This window comes from Barbatula barbatula, assembly GCF_947034865.1.
Source record: "Barbatula barbatula genome assembly, chromosome: 4".
Lineage (NCBI taxonomy): Eukaryota > Metazoa > Chordata > Actinopteri > Cypriniformes > Nemacheilidae > Barbatula > Barbatula barbatula.
In genome coordinates this window covers 1805165-1821082 of record NC_136768.1, presented here as the reverse complement: position 1 = coordinate 1821082, position 15918 = coordinate 1805165, and the positions used below count along the sequence as shown (strand labels likewise).

Here is a 15918-nt window from a genome sequence, read left to right as displayed (position 1 = left end):
GTTTACAGATGATTATCATTAATTTCTTCTTACGGGTATGTTGAACGGAAGTGTCGGAACGGAAGCGCTTAGTTTCTGTTTCTACTGGGGAATGTTTTCGTTAACGGACCGGAAACAGCGTGTGGCGTTATTGAAGCATTCTGAAGATAGATCTTGTGAGTCAGATTTTTTCTTAGCTTAGTCTTTTCATAACAGCAGCAAATATTGTAAAGACTACAGAGTATTAGTTCTAAGCGTTTATAAAACATTAGATATGTGACATATTATATGTTTTATAAACGCGGTTAACTTTGGGAAGTGAATGGCGGGAGATTAACATGTGATTCTTTATTGGATCTAGTGAAAGTATATTTAGAGCTAAAAAAACAAATTATTTAAACGTGCCACATTTAGGACTACTGTACATCTGTGACACTAAAACATTGTACTAAAATTTCGCTTACGATTTTAAGCGAATTCTTTTTTTTTACATTTACCACATTCTTTATTAATTTAACGTAACCTCGCAGAAAAACGCCAGTAATATCTTTTGCATGTTAGCTTTACCTTAATTAATAGTTATTACATAGTGCCTGTTTGTGTCACTTTGGAAAGGTAATTACATTTTGCTCCACAGAGTCACGGGACCATCCACAAGGCAGAGATGTTGAGAAATGCCTCCGCGCAGGTATATTATCAGATATCAATCTGTTCCTTTTGTGCTGGACGCATTATTGTTGACTGTTTACCGTTTGTTTACACGGACAGATATTTAAACAGTTCGTCAGACACGGATCTATAGATACAAGTCTGATATTGGAGAGATGTAAGTATATGTCAGTATCATTCTATAGGACAGGTATGTGTGTTATAGTTACATTATATGAATCGTATTCATCACTTATTTTTATATTAAAGTACATCAAATAATTAGATTTGATGAAAAGCAATAGACGTCAATCATCTTTTAGAATTTTAGTGTGTTATAGAGTTAAGTTTCCTTTACTGTTTTAACAGTTTACACATTTATTTTACTTCTTTAACAGCTATTAACAGGGTGCAGCTCCTAGGGAGGGTGGGGCAAGACCCTGTCATGAGACAGGTGGAGGGCAGAAACCCTGTCACCATCTTTTCTATGGCAACAAATGAGATGTGGCGTTCAGGAGAGGGTGAAACCACAAGTGCAGGTGAGAGTTTCAGTGTACTTTTTTTTACAGTTTTCATTACTGGGTAGTTTTATTGTGTATGTTTGGATTTTGCAGATGTCAGCCAGAAAACAACATGGCACAGAATTTCTGTATTCAAACCTGGCCTCAGAGATGTGGCGTATCAGTACGTTAAAAAAGGGTGCGTTTCCTTTTTTGATTTTGTCAAATCTGAAACAAATATGTTTACAGGCTCTGGTGTTATATGTAAGTTAACATACTGTTACCAAATGTTTTTCAGGTCCCGAATTCTTGTCGAAGGAAAGCTTGATTATGGCGAGTATGTGGATAAAAACAATGTCAGGCGACAGGCAACCACTATTATCGCAGGTCAGTCTTCAGTTCTTATTTTCCACTGACTCGTATGTCAGCAGTTTTTAATTGGTCACTGTTCTTCTGTATTTTGTATTACTAGTTGAGATGTTTTTTTCCTCTTTTCACAGATAATATTGTCTTTTTAAGTGAAAATGTACGAGACCAGTTGTGAAGAAGCTTTCTCAGACTTTTCACAGGAACCAAAAGAAGATATTTTGGATAGTTACTCTGCTTATTAAAAACAAATGAGTAACATTGTGCCTGCCTCTAACAGTTGTACAAAAACAAAATAAATGTTGTTAGTATGATTGTGACATGATGTTGTTTTCAGATAGAGGGCGCAATGCACTTCGTAATGTAAACTCCAGCTCACTTAAATTGTATTGAACTCTCTTTGTAACAAAATGCAACATTTTCTACTCTAAAACATAAAATATATGTTGGAAACCATAATGTGGAATTCTGTTGAACCAAATCTTTTCCTGTTTTTCATGTCATAATTATGTCTATAAACATATTTTTTGGTCAGTAAAGGGTCACTAATACTCACGCCCATCCTGTCTATATTATGTCATTTTAAGTGTACACACTTATGAAGGAGCACTTATAAGATGCCTAACTTTTCAGAAGCTTTCTTATATAAAGACCAGTGTCGTTTATTTCGTCTGTTTGAGATTTTGAATAAAGTTCACACAAGATATCCTTAATGAACTTGACATCTCGTCGGATCGAATTTTATTTTTTAACCACACATTCATGTGGCCTGGCCCTGTTTTTAAAATAACAAGATAGTTATAGTTAATAAACAAATGAATCTAAAAAGCTGAATAGGCAAAAAAGGGATGGTACCACAGTAAAGGTCTAGACAGAAGTTGAGGCGGTGCGCGCAGTCTGGTATTCTTGGCTTTACACGGTTTGTTGAGCGATTGTGCGGAGTAGCCAGCTATTGGCTCGATCTCGTGTCAGTTATGGAACCCCGGTCAACGTGACCTCCTATTGGTCAATCGGTACGTCCATCATCTGTGACTTGGGTGGACCATCCGAAAGGTATGCGAGCTTTAAACGTAACAAGCTCATCTGATTGGTTGGCACGCGTATTGCAAGGGCGGGCCCCCAGATAGGAAAGAAGTATTTTCAAGTAAAATATGTGCGTAGTGTTTTTGAAGCTCTTGTAAAACATACAAATCCTATACTACAATATTATTGTTTAGTAAACGTATGTGACGTTGTTTGCTGGACGAATAATATTCAACAAACACTGTCCTTAGTAAACAAATATTGCGACTCCTATCATTTCCCCGCCCCAAATTCCTGTTCGCCTGCGGAGGGTAGACATTTCTCAAGGAAGCTAAGACGAAAGTAATCTGGCGTTTAACCACAATTTAGTAACTCGCAGACAGTATTTACTTTTAATGGGATTTGTTACATTGTTGCAGTCCAACAATAATCAATTGCAACAACTTACAAAGACGCGCGGTTTATCGCAATAACACTGGCGCACGACACGCGCAACTTACTATCAACTTTCCGCCGACAGTGAGGAATTCGCTTCTTACCGTGACCAGTCGAGTCGTTAGACGCATACGTTGTCGTTAACGTCGACATATCGTCGTTTCTGCAGTCGTTAAAGCGACACTGCGCCTCTCCGTCAACGTGTATTAAAGACGCAGATCGAGGCATGGAAATAATGGAAAGCGGGGAACCGTTCTTGCAATGGGACAGGAACCTCAGCGAGCTGTCCGAAGCCGGGGATAACGACAACATTTTATACAGCAACGTAAGTGAGAATGTCTTTATTAAATCAAATCAGGTTCATGTCAGTGGCACGATTGCAATTACTAGAACATCGCGTTTTGTGTCTGGTGCAACTGGTGTTATCACACAGAATGCGTTAAAATGTATTTAATCCTTTTTAAATGTCCTTTTTAATCCCCACAAAATGTGTATGAGTTTATTTTAATTTATTCGTAATAAAAATATGCTTTTCTGTTTTGTAAATATAAGTGTCAGATTAGCACTGTGCCAGTTGGGGTTCTCTTGGCTCCAAGGGATAAAGTTCAGATGGTGCTGTTATCCGGGATAGTCGGTGACTTCATTCAGTATGCATGGATCCACACTCGAATGCACAACAAAACAATGCAGACGACCCCCTTTAGATTTTAAAATCGAGATGGTAAAGTTCGTATTCTGCCGAGTTTCAACTCCCAAAGTTGTGCTGGTTATGTAATAACAGGTTTGTGTTCCTCAAGGGCAGAAAGGGGGCCTCTTCTTTCCTGAAGGGGGGAATTTCAGACTGCTGACTAATTATGGGTTATACATTTAGATGAAGGAATCTTCAATGACGACTTAGGAAGATGATTAAAAAGTTCACAGCATTCCATATTGGTTCAAAGGCGGATATGGCAATTAAACTACCAGGCACACCCATCAACTAACCAGACAACATCAGAGCTATGCCGCAGATTCAGGGTGGTAGTGCACACTTTTAGGTGTACTGTATGTGCTTTGTGTGCTGAGGAAGCTCATATTCTCATTCACCTTTAGAGCAAAACAGGCTCTTTGTTTAGGACCGCATCAGCCCCCTTCATACGTGCATACGAATAAATACACAAGCTCCCCCACCTCGTGTCACTGGGTACCAGGTCTCTCACTTTTACTCTCACATCCCCAGGGATTGTTGACATGGAATTTCACACAACAATGCAAACTGCTCAGAGCTGGAAGTTCAGTCTGGGAAATCCATAGGCTGAAGTTGCTCTGCGTCTGCTCTGTTATTATCATTGAGCAGCTCCTATCTGAGCCGTTGACGGTTTCTTTCTGTATTATGAGTCAGCTGTATGGTCATGCTCTGGAGGGTTGACTTTCAGACAAATTTCAGTTCTGACTTTCAGAATTTGCTGATGGGTGGAAGCCTCCTGTGTTGTGGCTGTGTTTTGTCTTAAGAAAGGTCATTCTGATACAATGTATGAGGAATGTGAACATTGACTTTTTATGACTTTATAGTCCAATTGGTTGTTCTCTGTAAGAGAACTGAGGTCTGAGTATGTTTTCATTGTCAATTTCTATTGAGAAGGCTTGTATAGAGGGTGTGTGTTTGTAACTTGCAGAACAACAGACTTCTTGTTACCTACTCTTTAAACAGAGACTCTGATCTCTAGTCACTATTTTCATATTCTGTATATATAACTTTGTGTTTAGCTTAATTATTATTTCGAATAAATGTTTTATTATTATTTATAATGAATGCTCATAATCGCCTTTAAAATGTGGGTTATAGAAATTCTGATGGGAGCAGTTCAGGCTTCATACACAGCATTTATTAGTACTAATAGTAACACAGACACGTACGGGAACTTGTGGCAACCAGATGTGCTGCCCTTCCTATTCTGAATGAACCGTAGTTGTTTTATGACAGCTATGAGTAAAGTCATTACTTAAAAAGTCACTAATACCTAATAATGTGTGTTCTCATGTGGTATTAAAAAAAACTATTTTAAACCCCAATGAGACATTGGTGTGTTTGTCATTGATAACTACTACAAATATATAGCAGGACATGACCCATACAAGTCAAAGGACGAGAAGAGTTTGTTCTAAGGGATGTCAGTAACGTGACGTTAGTTGTTTACGGATGCTGAGGAGCGATGCAACTTGTCAAATTAATATCGAGGTCTGATATGTGGATAAAATAATTTAAGGTCAAAGTAATCTCATTCTTCCTACTCTTTTTGAGTCACGTGGTTTTATGTTAGTCTTATATTTTATTTAGGAGTCTTCACTAGACTGAAAATAGAAATATGCACATTGCTATTTACAATGTTAATGATTTATTATGATATTTCTTACACATAAACAGGTTCTGCTTAAATCTTATTGAAAAAATTTGAATATGTAAAAAATGATTTTATAATATTGATTTTTTTATGTAACCTAATAAAAGTAGTGCAAGTTATAACCGTGACAGTGAAACAAATTTGGGACATCAAATGTAATATCAGAAAGGCTCTTTATTGACAGGATATGTATGCGTGCAAAGCGGGTTAGTTGTCTGCCTGACATACAACACTGTCATGGATTTCAGAGTCTTCTCATGTTCTCTGATATTTTGATAACGTCTATCACTCTTACTTGATCCTTACGATGTCCTGCCAGCAATGACTCACAGTTTAGTCGAGTGGTCTTGAGGAAAGGGAGGGGTCGAGCTGGTTGGCAGGCAGGCTTGTAGTGAAAAACCCTCTGTCCACAGTGTGTTCAGCTCGTCACAGAGCCGTCTGTTTTTTTTCCTCTGTGGGTTGGGTGGACACAGCGTGGACTGTTCTCCGAAGGGGCGGGGCTTCTCAGCATCCATGGTTCCTGCGGGCCGCGATGCACATTCTTGCTCTGAAAGGATGGTTTGTACATGCTGAAACATGAGCCCACACTCTTGAGGCTGCATGCACACATTCGACACAATTTCCTCATTCCACGTCTCATTTTGCTTATCGAGCATCATGGTGTCTATAACTTTATAAGTGTCCCGTGTAGATGAAAGCTTTCAGAGGGATTAAGTTTGATTTGAACAATGTTGTTGTTCAGTTCATTTCAATTGGTTGGGAAAGTTGTAACAGAGGTGGTGGAATTCAGTAAAGGTTATAAGCCTTGGGAGTATAACATTGCATGAGAACCTTCTCTTTTGGGGCGATAACAAAGGCATTGATTCAGAATTGAATTAGATTTACATCTTGTGGGAAGCACGGTGCTTTTAAGACTATACTTATTTCAGGCTATGCTTGCATTATTGTGGATGATTTATTTCTGTGTTTTGGCCCACCGTCCACATACCTTCTAGAAATGACTTAGAAACTTGCACACTTAAAAAATAAAAAAGTTTTTTTTTGCGTGAATGCATGTGTTCTCATTGCACATGCTAAAAATATTGTACTGTATAAATGGTATAGTAAATTTCATAATGTTGACATATCATACATATGTTTTTACTGCCCAGGCCAAGTTTTGCTAAATATCATTCATTCGTGTGAGAAATGTCATTCATTGGAGGTATTGTTATGTTTTTTCTAAAGAGCAATAAGAAAGCTTTACTTTCAGTTGTCAGGCATTGTGTTAGCAGGCTGTGGGTTTGATACCCAGGGCGTATACCTTGAATGCAATGCAAGCCACTTTGAACAAAAGCATCACCCAAGCGCATAAAATGTTAATATAAGACGAACGAGTGATTCCAAACACTGCCAGTGTGATGTGTTTGTTATCCGCAGGCCTGTCGCTGGTTGTTTACATTCAACATCCTTTGCAGTTGCTATTTACCAGATGTGGATTACAGTGGAGTCATTTCCTGGACCCCTGGAGTCTCCGAGATCCCAACACCCACTACAGTTCTAGCACATCTCTCTCATCCGGGTATAAAGATGGGTGAAGGGAGGATTGTACATCCCTGAATTCTGCAGGATGTGTTCGGTCTCGTTGTAAAAATCACAGCCCAGACACTCAATGCCTTTTTGGGGTAATAAACTAAAAGAGCAGCTGTGATGACCCACATTTGATTCTTATCCCAAACACACAAGGATCTTTCACAAGAGCTGTCCTGGTTTGACACGCCTACTGAGAGGTTGGGCGACTACTGGAAAAAGTGAGGTTTATTGGGCACAAATAGGATTTGGAACTTGGGGATAAACAACAGGATATACCACAGTTCCCTGAGACCAGCGTTTGTCCTATGTTCTGTATTTAGATATCCATTCAGAATCTCAGATAGGACATGAATTTATCAGTTGTAATAGATAAGTGTCCCTGTGCTGTCGCTCTTTGCTCTCTGTGTCCAACTCTTAAACCTCACAGAACAATTCATGGAATTTGTATTCCACTGCAGGAGTTAGATGACGTATACATGACATCATTTTGTATGATATCATATGATAAATAAAGCAGGGACGTTGGGTACGCTTCAGGGTAATTCATGGAACTGTACCCTATATAGGGAAATGCAAGTTACCGTCGTCAAAGGGAATTTTGATCCGATAGTCATTGAACTCTTAAGTAAATACCCTAGGCTTGACCTGACATGGCTCAGTGTAAATTTGGGACAGAAAGACCCTTGTGGTCCAGACAGCTTCAGTACAGACAAGGCTTCCAGGCTCCAGCGTTTGTTTTAACACCCAGTTTAATGTCACTTCACATTGGCCGCTGTCCCAGAATAGCACTTAGCAATCACAAGCATAGATAGGGAACAAGACCTTGTACAACAGCACGAGAGAGATTGGTCGGTCATGATAAGCAACAAAAATGCATATTTAAATGTTATTTTTTCACAAGGGCGAATAAGCTGGCCTGTCTCAATTCTACGATAAGTCTTGTCACGAGTGGCAGGCTTTCCTAAATTAAATTGATTTCCAGCAGCTAATAACAGTGAGTCAGATCCAGATGGTGGGTGAAGAACAAGGTCCAGCCACAGTGTGATCTTTGTCCCCTGTGTGTATGTTGGTTTTGCGCCGTCTCTCGTGGGTCTTTCCACACATCTGTTTTGTTGCTTAAAGTGTTGCGTCATCCAGAACTGCGTCCACAAAACAGACTTCCTCCATCTTCACACAAACTCATAAGACACACTTTCACAGTTCCCCTGGGGGTTAAAACGTATTGGCTGCTGTCAGAATTCCACCGGATGCCCAGCGCCACCCCCAGAGTCTTTCATTACCAGGTGATTGGATAGACCCAGCCTGCAAAATGACTGGGACTCTCCAGCTGGTTTAAAACTCGACGAGAGTCAAATTGCAGTTTCCTACCCCCAGCTAAAACCAAATCATGACCCAGTTTAAACTAAGGACAATGAAGCCTTCTTTACTGAAATCCACCCACCAGGAGCACCAGTTGGATGCAGGCAATCTTATGTTGATATATCATCATTTATCACTGCATAAAGCATTTTACAATCTCTTTCATATGTTTCATTTTGATCTGCTTTTGCAACAGTTAGTTCTAAAGGCGGGGCTTCAGGATTGCTTTTTTCTAATAGTCGTTTGTTTTTATACCATTCGCATCTGACAAATTCATACATATTAGCCATCTTGTAATATAGTAAAGTGTTCAAAGGGAACGAGGTGAGGTGCTTTGAAGTGAGCTTTTTCTGTCCTATAGCCTTTGACAACCTCACGTCAATCCTCAACATCCCTCTAGAGAACAGTCTCTCATATTCCTCTTTGAGAGCAGTCAACACCCGACAATTTACAGGAATCGGACTCAACTTGGCAAATGCTCTGAGTGTTCGTCAAATATATAATTTCAGATCAGCCCTGACTGATGCAAAAATAACATAATATTAGTTACGCTACTGTAGTCACGATTTCATTATTGTGATGCAGAAAAGGATTGACCATATCTAGAAGATCTATGGCACGTTTAGTCCCACATCTTATTGTTTCACCTGCTTCTGGCCTGCTTCTGACCAGTCTGTGGCGTTCACTTTGGCATTGGAATCGCTGATGTATGTTGTTCAAATGTTTTTATTATGGGCTAAATGAAAAGGTTTCAGTGAATAACATGTGCCTTGTCATTTGTTTAATCTGGAAAGTTTAGTGTTTGGGCAAACGTGGAGTGCATAGAAGTTCAGATGAGGACTCTTGAAAGCACTGTTTACATGGTCACATTCTAGTTTACTGTGATTTCTTATTGTTGGAGGGCAGACAGGCTCTGCATGAGTACCTGCCTGGATGCATTTTATTAGACCAGACGTTTTGGCATGGCTCTGACTGAGATGTGATTGGATGACCTGGGAGTGGAAAATATAGGGCAAAACATTCCAAACAGATTTCATCAGTCCTGACACACATACTTTCCTTTGCTTTATGTTTCTATAATGTTATCCGTCATTTCTCTGGTTTAAACGTGTGTATGCTTTCTCTCTCTCTCTCTCTCTCTGTCTCTGTCTCTGTCTCTGTCTCTGTCTCTGTCTCTGTCTCTGTCTCTGTCTCTCTGTCTCTCTGTCTCTCTCTCTGTCTCTGTCTCTCTCTCTGTCTCTCTCTCTGTCTCTGTCTCTCTGTCTCTCTCTCTGTCTCTCTCTGTCTCTCTCTCTGTCTCTCTCTCTGTCTCTCTCTGTCTCTCTCTCTGTCTCTCTCTCTCTCTGTTTTTGACTTGGCAGACCCAGTCAGTCTGTAATTCAAAACAGATGTTTGCCTCTCCATTTTATGCCTGACTCCGCCTCCTTCTTCCCAGTTTCCTCTAGTGTTTGACCTGAATTTTTGACTTTCTTGTTTCTGTTCATATATCCTCTTTTCCCTTTATATGTTTTTCCATTCATATTCTTGTGCCATCTTTGATGGAGGTGTCGGTTGTTTTCTTGACCCATAAAGTTTTCTATGTAAATTTGACCTTTTTTCATCTACAAATATGTTTACATGCTCAACGACACCAATTTACTTATTTGTTTAGTATTATAGAACAATGCTGAAAAATATTAGGCATATATCTTTCCATTGAGCATCATATCCTGTATTAGTCTCTGACTCTCGGCTAGTCAAAGCAGCATTGATCAGTTTTATAATCTGTCTTTCTTGGTTAAACTCAAGAGAACTGCATAATATTGTGTCTTACATGACTGTGTATCATATGAACAGATGCATGTTCAGTCTAGAAAGCAGCGACAGTGCTGGAAAACACATCGACTCTCTTTGCGTGGATGAGCTGTCTGTACTGTGACTCATTCATGCAGATGGAAACAAGTCTGTTGTGACATCAACCCTGCGAGGACAAACCTCCTCCAGATACATTTTACCATTACTTTGACTTTTATTGTCCTATAGCGCTGTATTAAACCTTCTTGATACAAGATTAAACATTTCACACATCACCTCAGAAAATCATGTCAATCTTTTTGATCTTCAATAGATGCTCTGGCTGGGTTCAGAACAGGTTTAAAAGAAGTACAATGCATTAAATGATCTACACAATTTCGAAAAGTATTTATATTTATCTCACATTATTTTTAACAGCAAGCTTTACAAGTACCAAAGGATTATAAACACATCTGTTGTCCGTTGGGCCAAAGGTTTGTCTAAGTGTCTAACATTTTTCAACATGTCCGAACCTGTTGGAGAAGATGGACACAGTTTTTAGGTGAGGTAAGAATGCAGGGTTAGGAATGCGTTGATAGAAATGCCAAGGAGAAGGGAGGTGGCTGTCTGTCATTTTTGGGCCGGAATCAAACCCTCTCACCACAGCCAGAGATTGAAGGATGGGCATTAGCCATATGATGAAATATGTTTGATGTGATGTTTTGTCTATTCTTCAAGGCTATGAATGAAGTATTTCATATTCCATTTGAATGTTTGAACCTCAACGTCCTTTTTTTATCATACAGCACTTTACCGAGCTCCTGGATGATCTGTCGCAGGAGGCTCTGTTGGGCCAGCTGCTGAGCGACCCGTTCCTGTCCGAACGCGGTGATGTTATGGACACTGAGGAGGAACTGACCCCCGCCTCTCCGGTGCCGCCGCACATCCAGGCCGAGCACAGTTACTCGCTGTGTGGAGACTCACGCCCACAGTCTCCCCTTTCACATCTGCCTGGTGAACCTGGAAGTGATGGGGGTAAGTGTTTGGAGAGATTACACTTCCCGTTGTTGAGTTTTTAGTATTGACAGTATCTGTAATGTATCTCTAGGTGATTCAGACAATGAAGATTGGCCCATGGAACAGGATGAGAAGATGGAACCTCTGCTGTGTGATCCACCCGCCCTGCTGCCCACTCTGACTCTCACCCTGACCCCTGAGGGCATGACCCCTGAGCCTGTGACCACAAGCGGTGACTCAACCCTCAAGCTGACCCTTCCTCAGGCAACACAGATTAAACCTCTCAATGTAAAATAAACCTGCGTGGCACCAACCGTATGGTCTGTGGTTGTACTCGTGGGGTTTTAATAAAATATTCTTGTGTTGTTTGTTTCAGGTAAAGGTGGAGAATAAGTGTTTCCGTCCTCAGATTAAATTGGAGCCACATGAGGTGGATCAGTTCTTGAACCTCTCACCCAAAGGTAAAATGTCTGTTTTATCAATTTTGAACTTTCCCCATTACATTACATTTATGCACTTGCGAGCTGTTTCTATCTAAAGCAACTTACAGTGCATGCAACAAGTGCATTTAGCTTTCCTGTGGCTCAGTGGTTAGAGCATGACGTTAGCAACGCCAAAGTCATGGGTTCGATGGATAAAAGCATCTGCCAAATGTGTAAATGTAAATTTATCAGACCAAATATTTCATGTATAATGCTTTTCTTCAGGACTGGAGTCTTTGCAAATGCCCCCCACTCCCCCCAGCTCTCACGGCAGTGATTCAGAAGGAAGCCAAAGTCCTGTTCACCCCTGCGCACCGGCCAGCCCGACACAGACCCCCGCTGTCCTCAAGGTGGCGCCAAGAGCCCCCTCTTCTCTCTCGAGCTCTCCTCTGCTGACAGCCCCACATGTGAGTAATATAGTTAACGCCTCTCCCGTTGGAAAACGAAATGCATCTGACTGGAACAACAAAGTGACCCTGTTCTCGTCTGACAGAAACTACAGGGTTCAGGTCCCCTCCTGCTAACCGAAGAGGAGAAGCGCACGCTCATCGCTGAAGGATACCCGGTGCCCACCAAACTGCCCCTGTCCAAGGCTGAAGAGAAAGCCTTGAAGAAGATTCGCAGAAAGATCAAGAACAAGGTCAGCGTTTTGTGGAGATTTGTTTAATAGATGCATATCATTCAATCATTGGGTGTCTGAAATGCCAGAAGGGCTCATGCTGGTTCTGGTGAATCTTTTCCTTTCAGATTTCAGCTCAGGAGAGCCGCAGAAAAAAGAAAGAGTACATGGATGCTTTAGAGAAAAAGTATGTCGTACGAATAAAAGTTAGCTACTCTCATACCTATTGTGATATTAAATAAAGGGCATTTTGAAAATCCAAATGTGACCAAATTTGCTTTAATGTGCTTGATTCTTTAGTGCATGTTATTTCAAAAGAATAGAAAAATAACTTTTTTATTTAATAGTTTTTCATTAAAAAGCATTATGAAAATAAAAGTGGATTTTGAAATAAAATCGGAAGAATATTAAACCAGACATCATCGCAAGTCTCTCTCTGTCCACAGGGTGGAGACATGCTCCAATGAGAACTGTGAACTGCGCAGAAAAGTCGAGACACTTGAGTGCACCAACAAGTAAGTTTATTCCATGTCTCTGGAGCCACATAAATTCTAGTGTTTCAATATCCATAAATAGCTCTCCACATAAATTGTACACTTTGTTAACCTCACCAGACTATTTAATAATTCATCATACGTCACATGCGAGCAGATTTGTATGGATTATGCAAACGTGTGTCCTTCAGGTCCCTGTTGCAACAGCTGCAGTCGCTGCAGGCGGTGGTTGCAGGAAAGGTCCCGCGGTCCTGCAGGATAACGGGCACCCAGACCTCCACATGCCTCATGGTGAGTTTCCTCTTGCGCTCTGTCGCCGCCCTGCTGGACGAATACTGCAATCCCGTGATCAGTAAAGCTGATCTTTATATATAGATGTGTTTGTGAATGAGGGGGAGGAAGACAAATGTAAGTGCAAACGAAAGCATGGCTATATATAGTCTTTCCTGAACGCCTGTTGTTTTCTGTTATTTATGCAGGTAGTGGTGTTGTGTTTCTCTCTGTTCTTGGGGAGTTTCTATCAAGGCCTGAGTCCATGTTCTTCAATCACCAAAACAGACCTGACCAGAGACATTTCCATGCATGAGACATACACTACTACAGGTAAACACCAGAGATGTGTGATTGAAAGATCTATCTGTATTGTGTAGTTGGCAGCATCTCTCTCTCTCTGTCTCTTGAGCTGTAGAGAGTCATTATCAGTGGTTGAGTGGGGCTGTAATTATCATGCTTTTAAACGCTGAGCGATCAGTTATTCATCACTGATCTCTGATCTGTCTCTATCACGTTTCTCCTACGCACGTTATCCAGTTAATGCACCACTCCAACCAAACACTGATTCCCACGTGTGTGCTTATCCGCAAATAAAGAAGCCATTTATTTGCTGTAGTACTTTATCAAATAGTACTTTTTGGATTGAATCTAATTCACATTTTTGGATTGAATGTGGTGCTTTTCACCATAGATATGCAGTGTCGCCCAACAGCTTTACAGGAAAACATGAGAAAACAGTGCAATAGCAAATACAGGAAATTGTAAAATACTGTATTTAGAATATGGGTTTCTAATCACGTGTATTAAATGATTTATAAGATGTATGCATGTTGTAATAATGTTTTTTTTGTTATTGTTGCAGTGAAGTCCCGCAACCTGTTGGCCTTTAAGGAGCACGGGGGGCTGGATGACCCCCATTTCATCGGCCTGGGAGGAGAATATCCTGAATGGGATGGGCAAGTTGATGTCATGGCAACTTGGCGTTTGGAACAGCAGCGCAAACAGGAACAGGAGGACCTGCGTGAGACAGAGCCACACCCACATTTAATAAAGACCAACGAAACGCACGAGCAAAACGCGTTTCTCATAGACCTGCACGCACACAGGTGATGGGTGTCCTTCCGGATGGCAAATGATGCCGTTGTAGTCACGAAATGTAAATTAATTATATTAAAGGAGATTCTTTTCTTTTCACAGGTCAGACAAATAGTCAAACGAGACCGCAAAAGTCATACAGTTGGAGAGGACGGTCAATGAGACATCCTGAGGTTTGGCTGGCCCCCTCTCTCTTCCCCTCCCAACCCATGTCCCGTGTTCCGCTCTCTCCCTACAGTGGCGGGAGATAGGCTCTGTATTTATAGAAACACTTTAAGTATTGTTTTACTTAACTATGTTCTCCTTTTTGTAAGATAAAAACATAAATGTATTTTTTATTCCATTCCAACAGTATATCTAATTTTGTTACTTTATGCACACTGTTCTGCTCTCTTTTCTGTTTTTTACATGCTTTAAATTTTATTTTAATGCATTTGATTTACATGCTTTGAATTTGCTTTAATGCATGTAATTTGGTTAATTTCTTAATTTTTTGCCTATTAGCCCCATGCTACTGAGAACATGTGTAGTAATATATTGAAATAAATATATTTTTCGTATTTACACATTGAATGACTCGGGCTATGGGGCTGGATTTATGTAGCATGTCTCATTCATCCAAAGATTTAATGCAAAGATTCCTAACTTAAACAAAAGAAAATCTTAAAGATTCTGTTAAAAAAGATAACATACCAAACAACATTTACAGTTTAAACATGGGAACTTTCCAAAGCATTTAAAAATGTTTTCTAAAAATGTCATCTGTCTTTTGTGATTTGTAAATATTTGTCATATCCTGTGTCGATATTTTGGGGGATAGAAATGAATTCCTGTATTTTTGTTAACGGAGGGTAATAAAGCAGAACGACATGGACATAACATGAAAGGACGGAGTCTCCAACCCTGGAACACACGATCCATAGTCCCTCGTATGATGTTGCCCTCTTTTATTTGGTTTAAGTCCTATAAAGGACAGATGGCGCTTTTTGTCTTTGCCTGGCCGCCATCCAAACCCTCTCTGCTCTTTTCTGTGGACAATAGATGCTCGCTGACCAGTCAACAGCGTTCTTTTGCCCAGATTTTAATGTTTTTGATTACCGTAGTTAAGTTAAGAGTGATGTGTTATGGGCCTATGAGCAGGCATGTGATGAACTTGCACTGTGTCCCTATAAAATTTGTTATTTATTATTTTTAGCATGCCTGTAACCCCTTTTTATCCCGGAGACGAGCATTGTGAAGATATTGTCCCATGTGATGTATTCAGACGTTGGAAAATGGGATGCAGATCATTTTGTATACCAGTTTGGTGCGCAACTTCTGTATTTGTTGTGGCATAAAATATGAGTGATATATTAATCTTCTCACTCTTATAAAATGCCCACTGACTGTCGTATGCCCATTTACATTTTCATCTCATCACAATTCAATTTTATGCTCTTTAAAAATCACTCTGCCTTGTACTGTTTTCTGACAAGCAAATAAATATTTTCCGTAGTAAAAGCATTTTAAATCATGAGTCAGTAAAATCATTCTGTATTATATGCACGTTACTTCACACTAAAATAACACGATTGGACAAGTATAATTACTGTTTTGTGGGTGAATCTCTGAAACCTATAAAAAGCTTAGTAAGGTTCACACTTCACCACAAGTACATTTCTATTTGTCGGGGGGGCGGTTGCTTATATTTTTGCAATTTTTATTTTTCTCAATGGAAAATTCATGAAATATGCAAAATCCTCTATGAAAATAATTTTAAACCAAATGTTGAAATGTTTTTACCCGTTTGTCTTATCCACTGGCATCACATGCTTTATTTAGTCATAATTTAAGAATGGATATTTAAAGCATAGAAAAAATGCTTTTCATACCTTAAATCGCATTAACCAAATTGTATTAGAG

At 39.9% G+C, this 15918-nt stretch overlaps 2 protein-coding genes across 4 annotated transcripts; both read left to right on the top strand.

Moving 5' to 3' along the window:
- Positions 1-39: 39 nt before the first annotated feature.
- On the top strand, positions 40-2299 carry ssbp1 (single-stranded DNA binding protein 1). 3 transcript variants are annotated; one of them, XM_079454721.1, is made up of 7 exons: positions 40-155; positions 617-667; positions 748-805; positions 1026-1166; positions 1242-1326; positions 1426-1514; positions 1628-2299. In XM_079454721.1, exons 2-7 carry the CDS (start codon positions 644-646, stop codon positions 1669-1671), a joined length of 441 nt encoding a protein of 146 aa, XP_079310847.1. In that variant the 5' UTR covers positions 40-155; positions 617-643; the 3' UTR covers positions 1672-2299. The 3 variants fall into 3 exon arrangements, with proteins under 3 accessions (XP_079310847.1, XP_079310849.1, XP_079310848.1); XM_079454722.1 differs by having other exon boundaries at positions 124-297; positions 1628-2214; XM_079454723.1 differs by lacking the exon at positions 748-805 and having other exon boundaries at positions 103-155; positions 1036-1166; positions 1628-2214.
- Positions 2300-2586: 287 nt separating this feature from the next.
- creb3l2 (cAMP responsive element binding protein 3-like 2) lies at positions 2587-15531 on the top strand. Its single transcript, XM_079454719.1, has 12 exons — positions 2587-3276; positions 10843-11071; positions 11145-11341; positions 11430-11514; positions 11761-11942; positions 12029-12175; positions 12283-12341; positions 12601-12669; positions 12840-12939; positions 13128-13251; positions 13784-14027; positions 14119-15531. The coding sequence occupies exons 1-12, from the start codon at positions 3178-3180 to the stop codon at positions 14129-14131; spliced, it is 1548 nt and encodes a 515-aa protein (XP_079310845.1). The 5' UTR covers positions 2587-3177; the 3' UTR covers positions 14132-15531.
- Positions 15532-15918: the final 387 nt, after the last annotated feature.

What these genes read in the sequence shown, in the direction of transcription:
- ssbp1 (XM_079454721.1), top strand. Translation starts at nt 644, where the DNA reads ATGTTGAGAAATGCCTCCGCGCAG. An exon ending in TGAGAAATGCCTCCGCGCAG is followed by an intron (nt 668 to 747) that starts GTATATTATCAG and finishes TTACACGGACAG; the next exon opens with ATATTTAAACAGTTCGTCAG. An exon ending in GGGTGAAACCACAAGTGCAG is followed by an intron (nt 1,167 to 1,241) that starts GTGAGAGTTTCA and finishes TGGATTTTGCAG; the next exon opens with ATGTCAGCCAGAAAACAACA.
- creb3l2 (XM_079454719.1), top strand. Translation starts at nt 3,178, where the DNA reads ATGGAAATAATGGAAAGCGGGGAACCGTTCTTGCAATGGGACAGGAAC. An exon ending in GCAGAAAGATCAAGAACAAG is followed by an intron (nt 12,176 to 12,282) that starts GTCAGCGTTTTG and finishes TTTTCCTTTCAG; the next exon opens with ATTTCAGCTCAGGAGAGCCG. An exon ending in AGACCTCCACATGCCTCATG is followed by an intron (nt 12,940 to 13,127) that starts GTGAGTTTCCTC and finishes TTATTTATGCAG; the next exon opens with GTAGTGGTGTTGTGTTTCTC.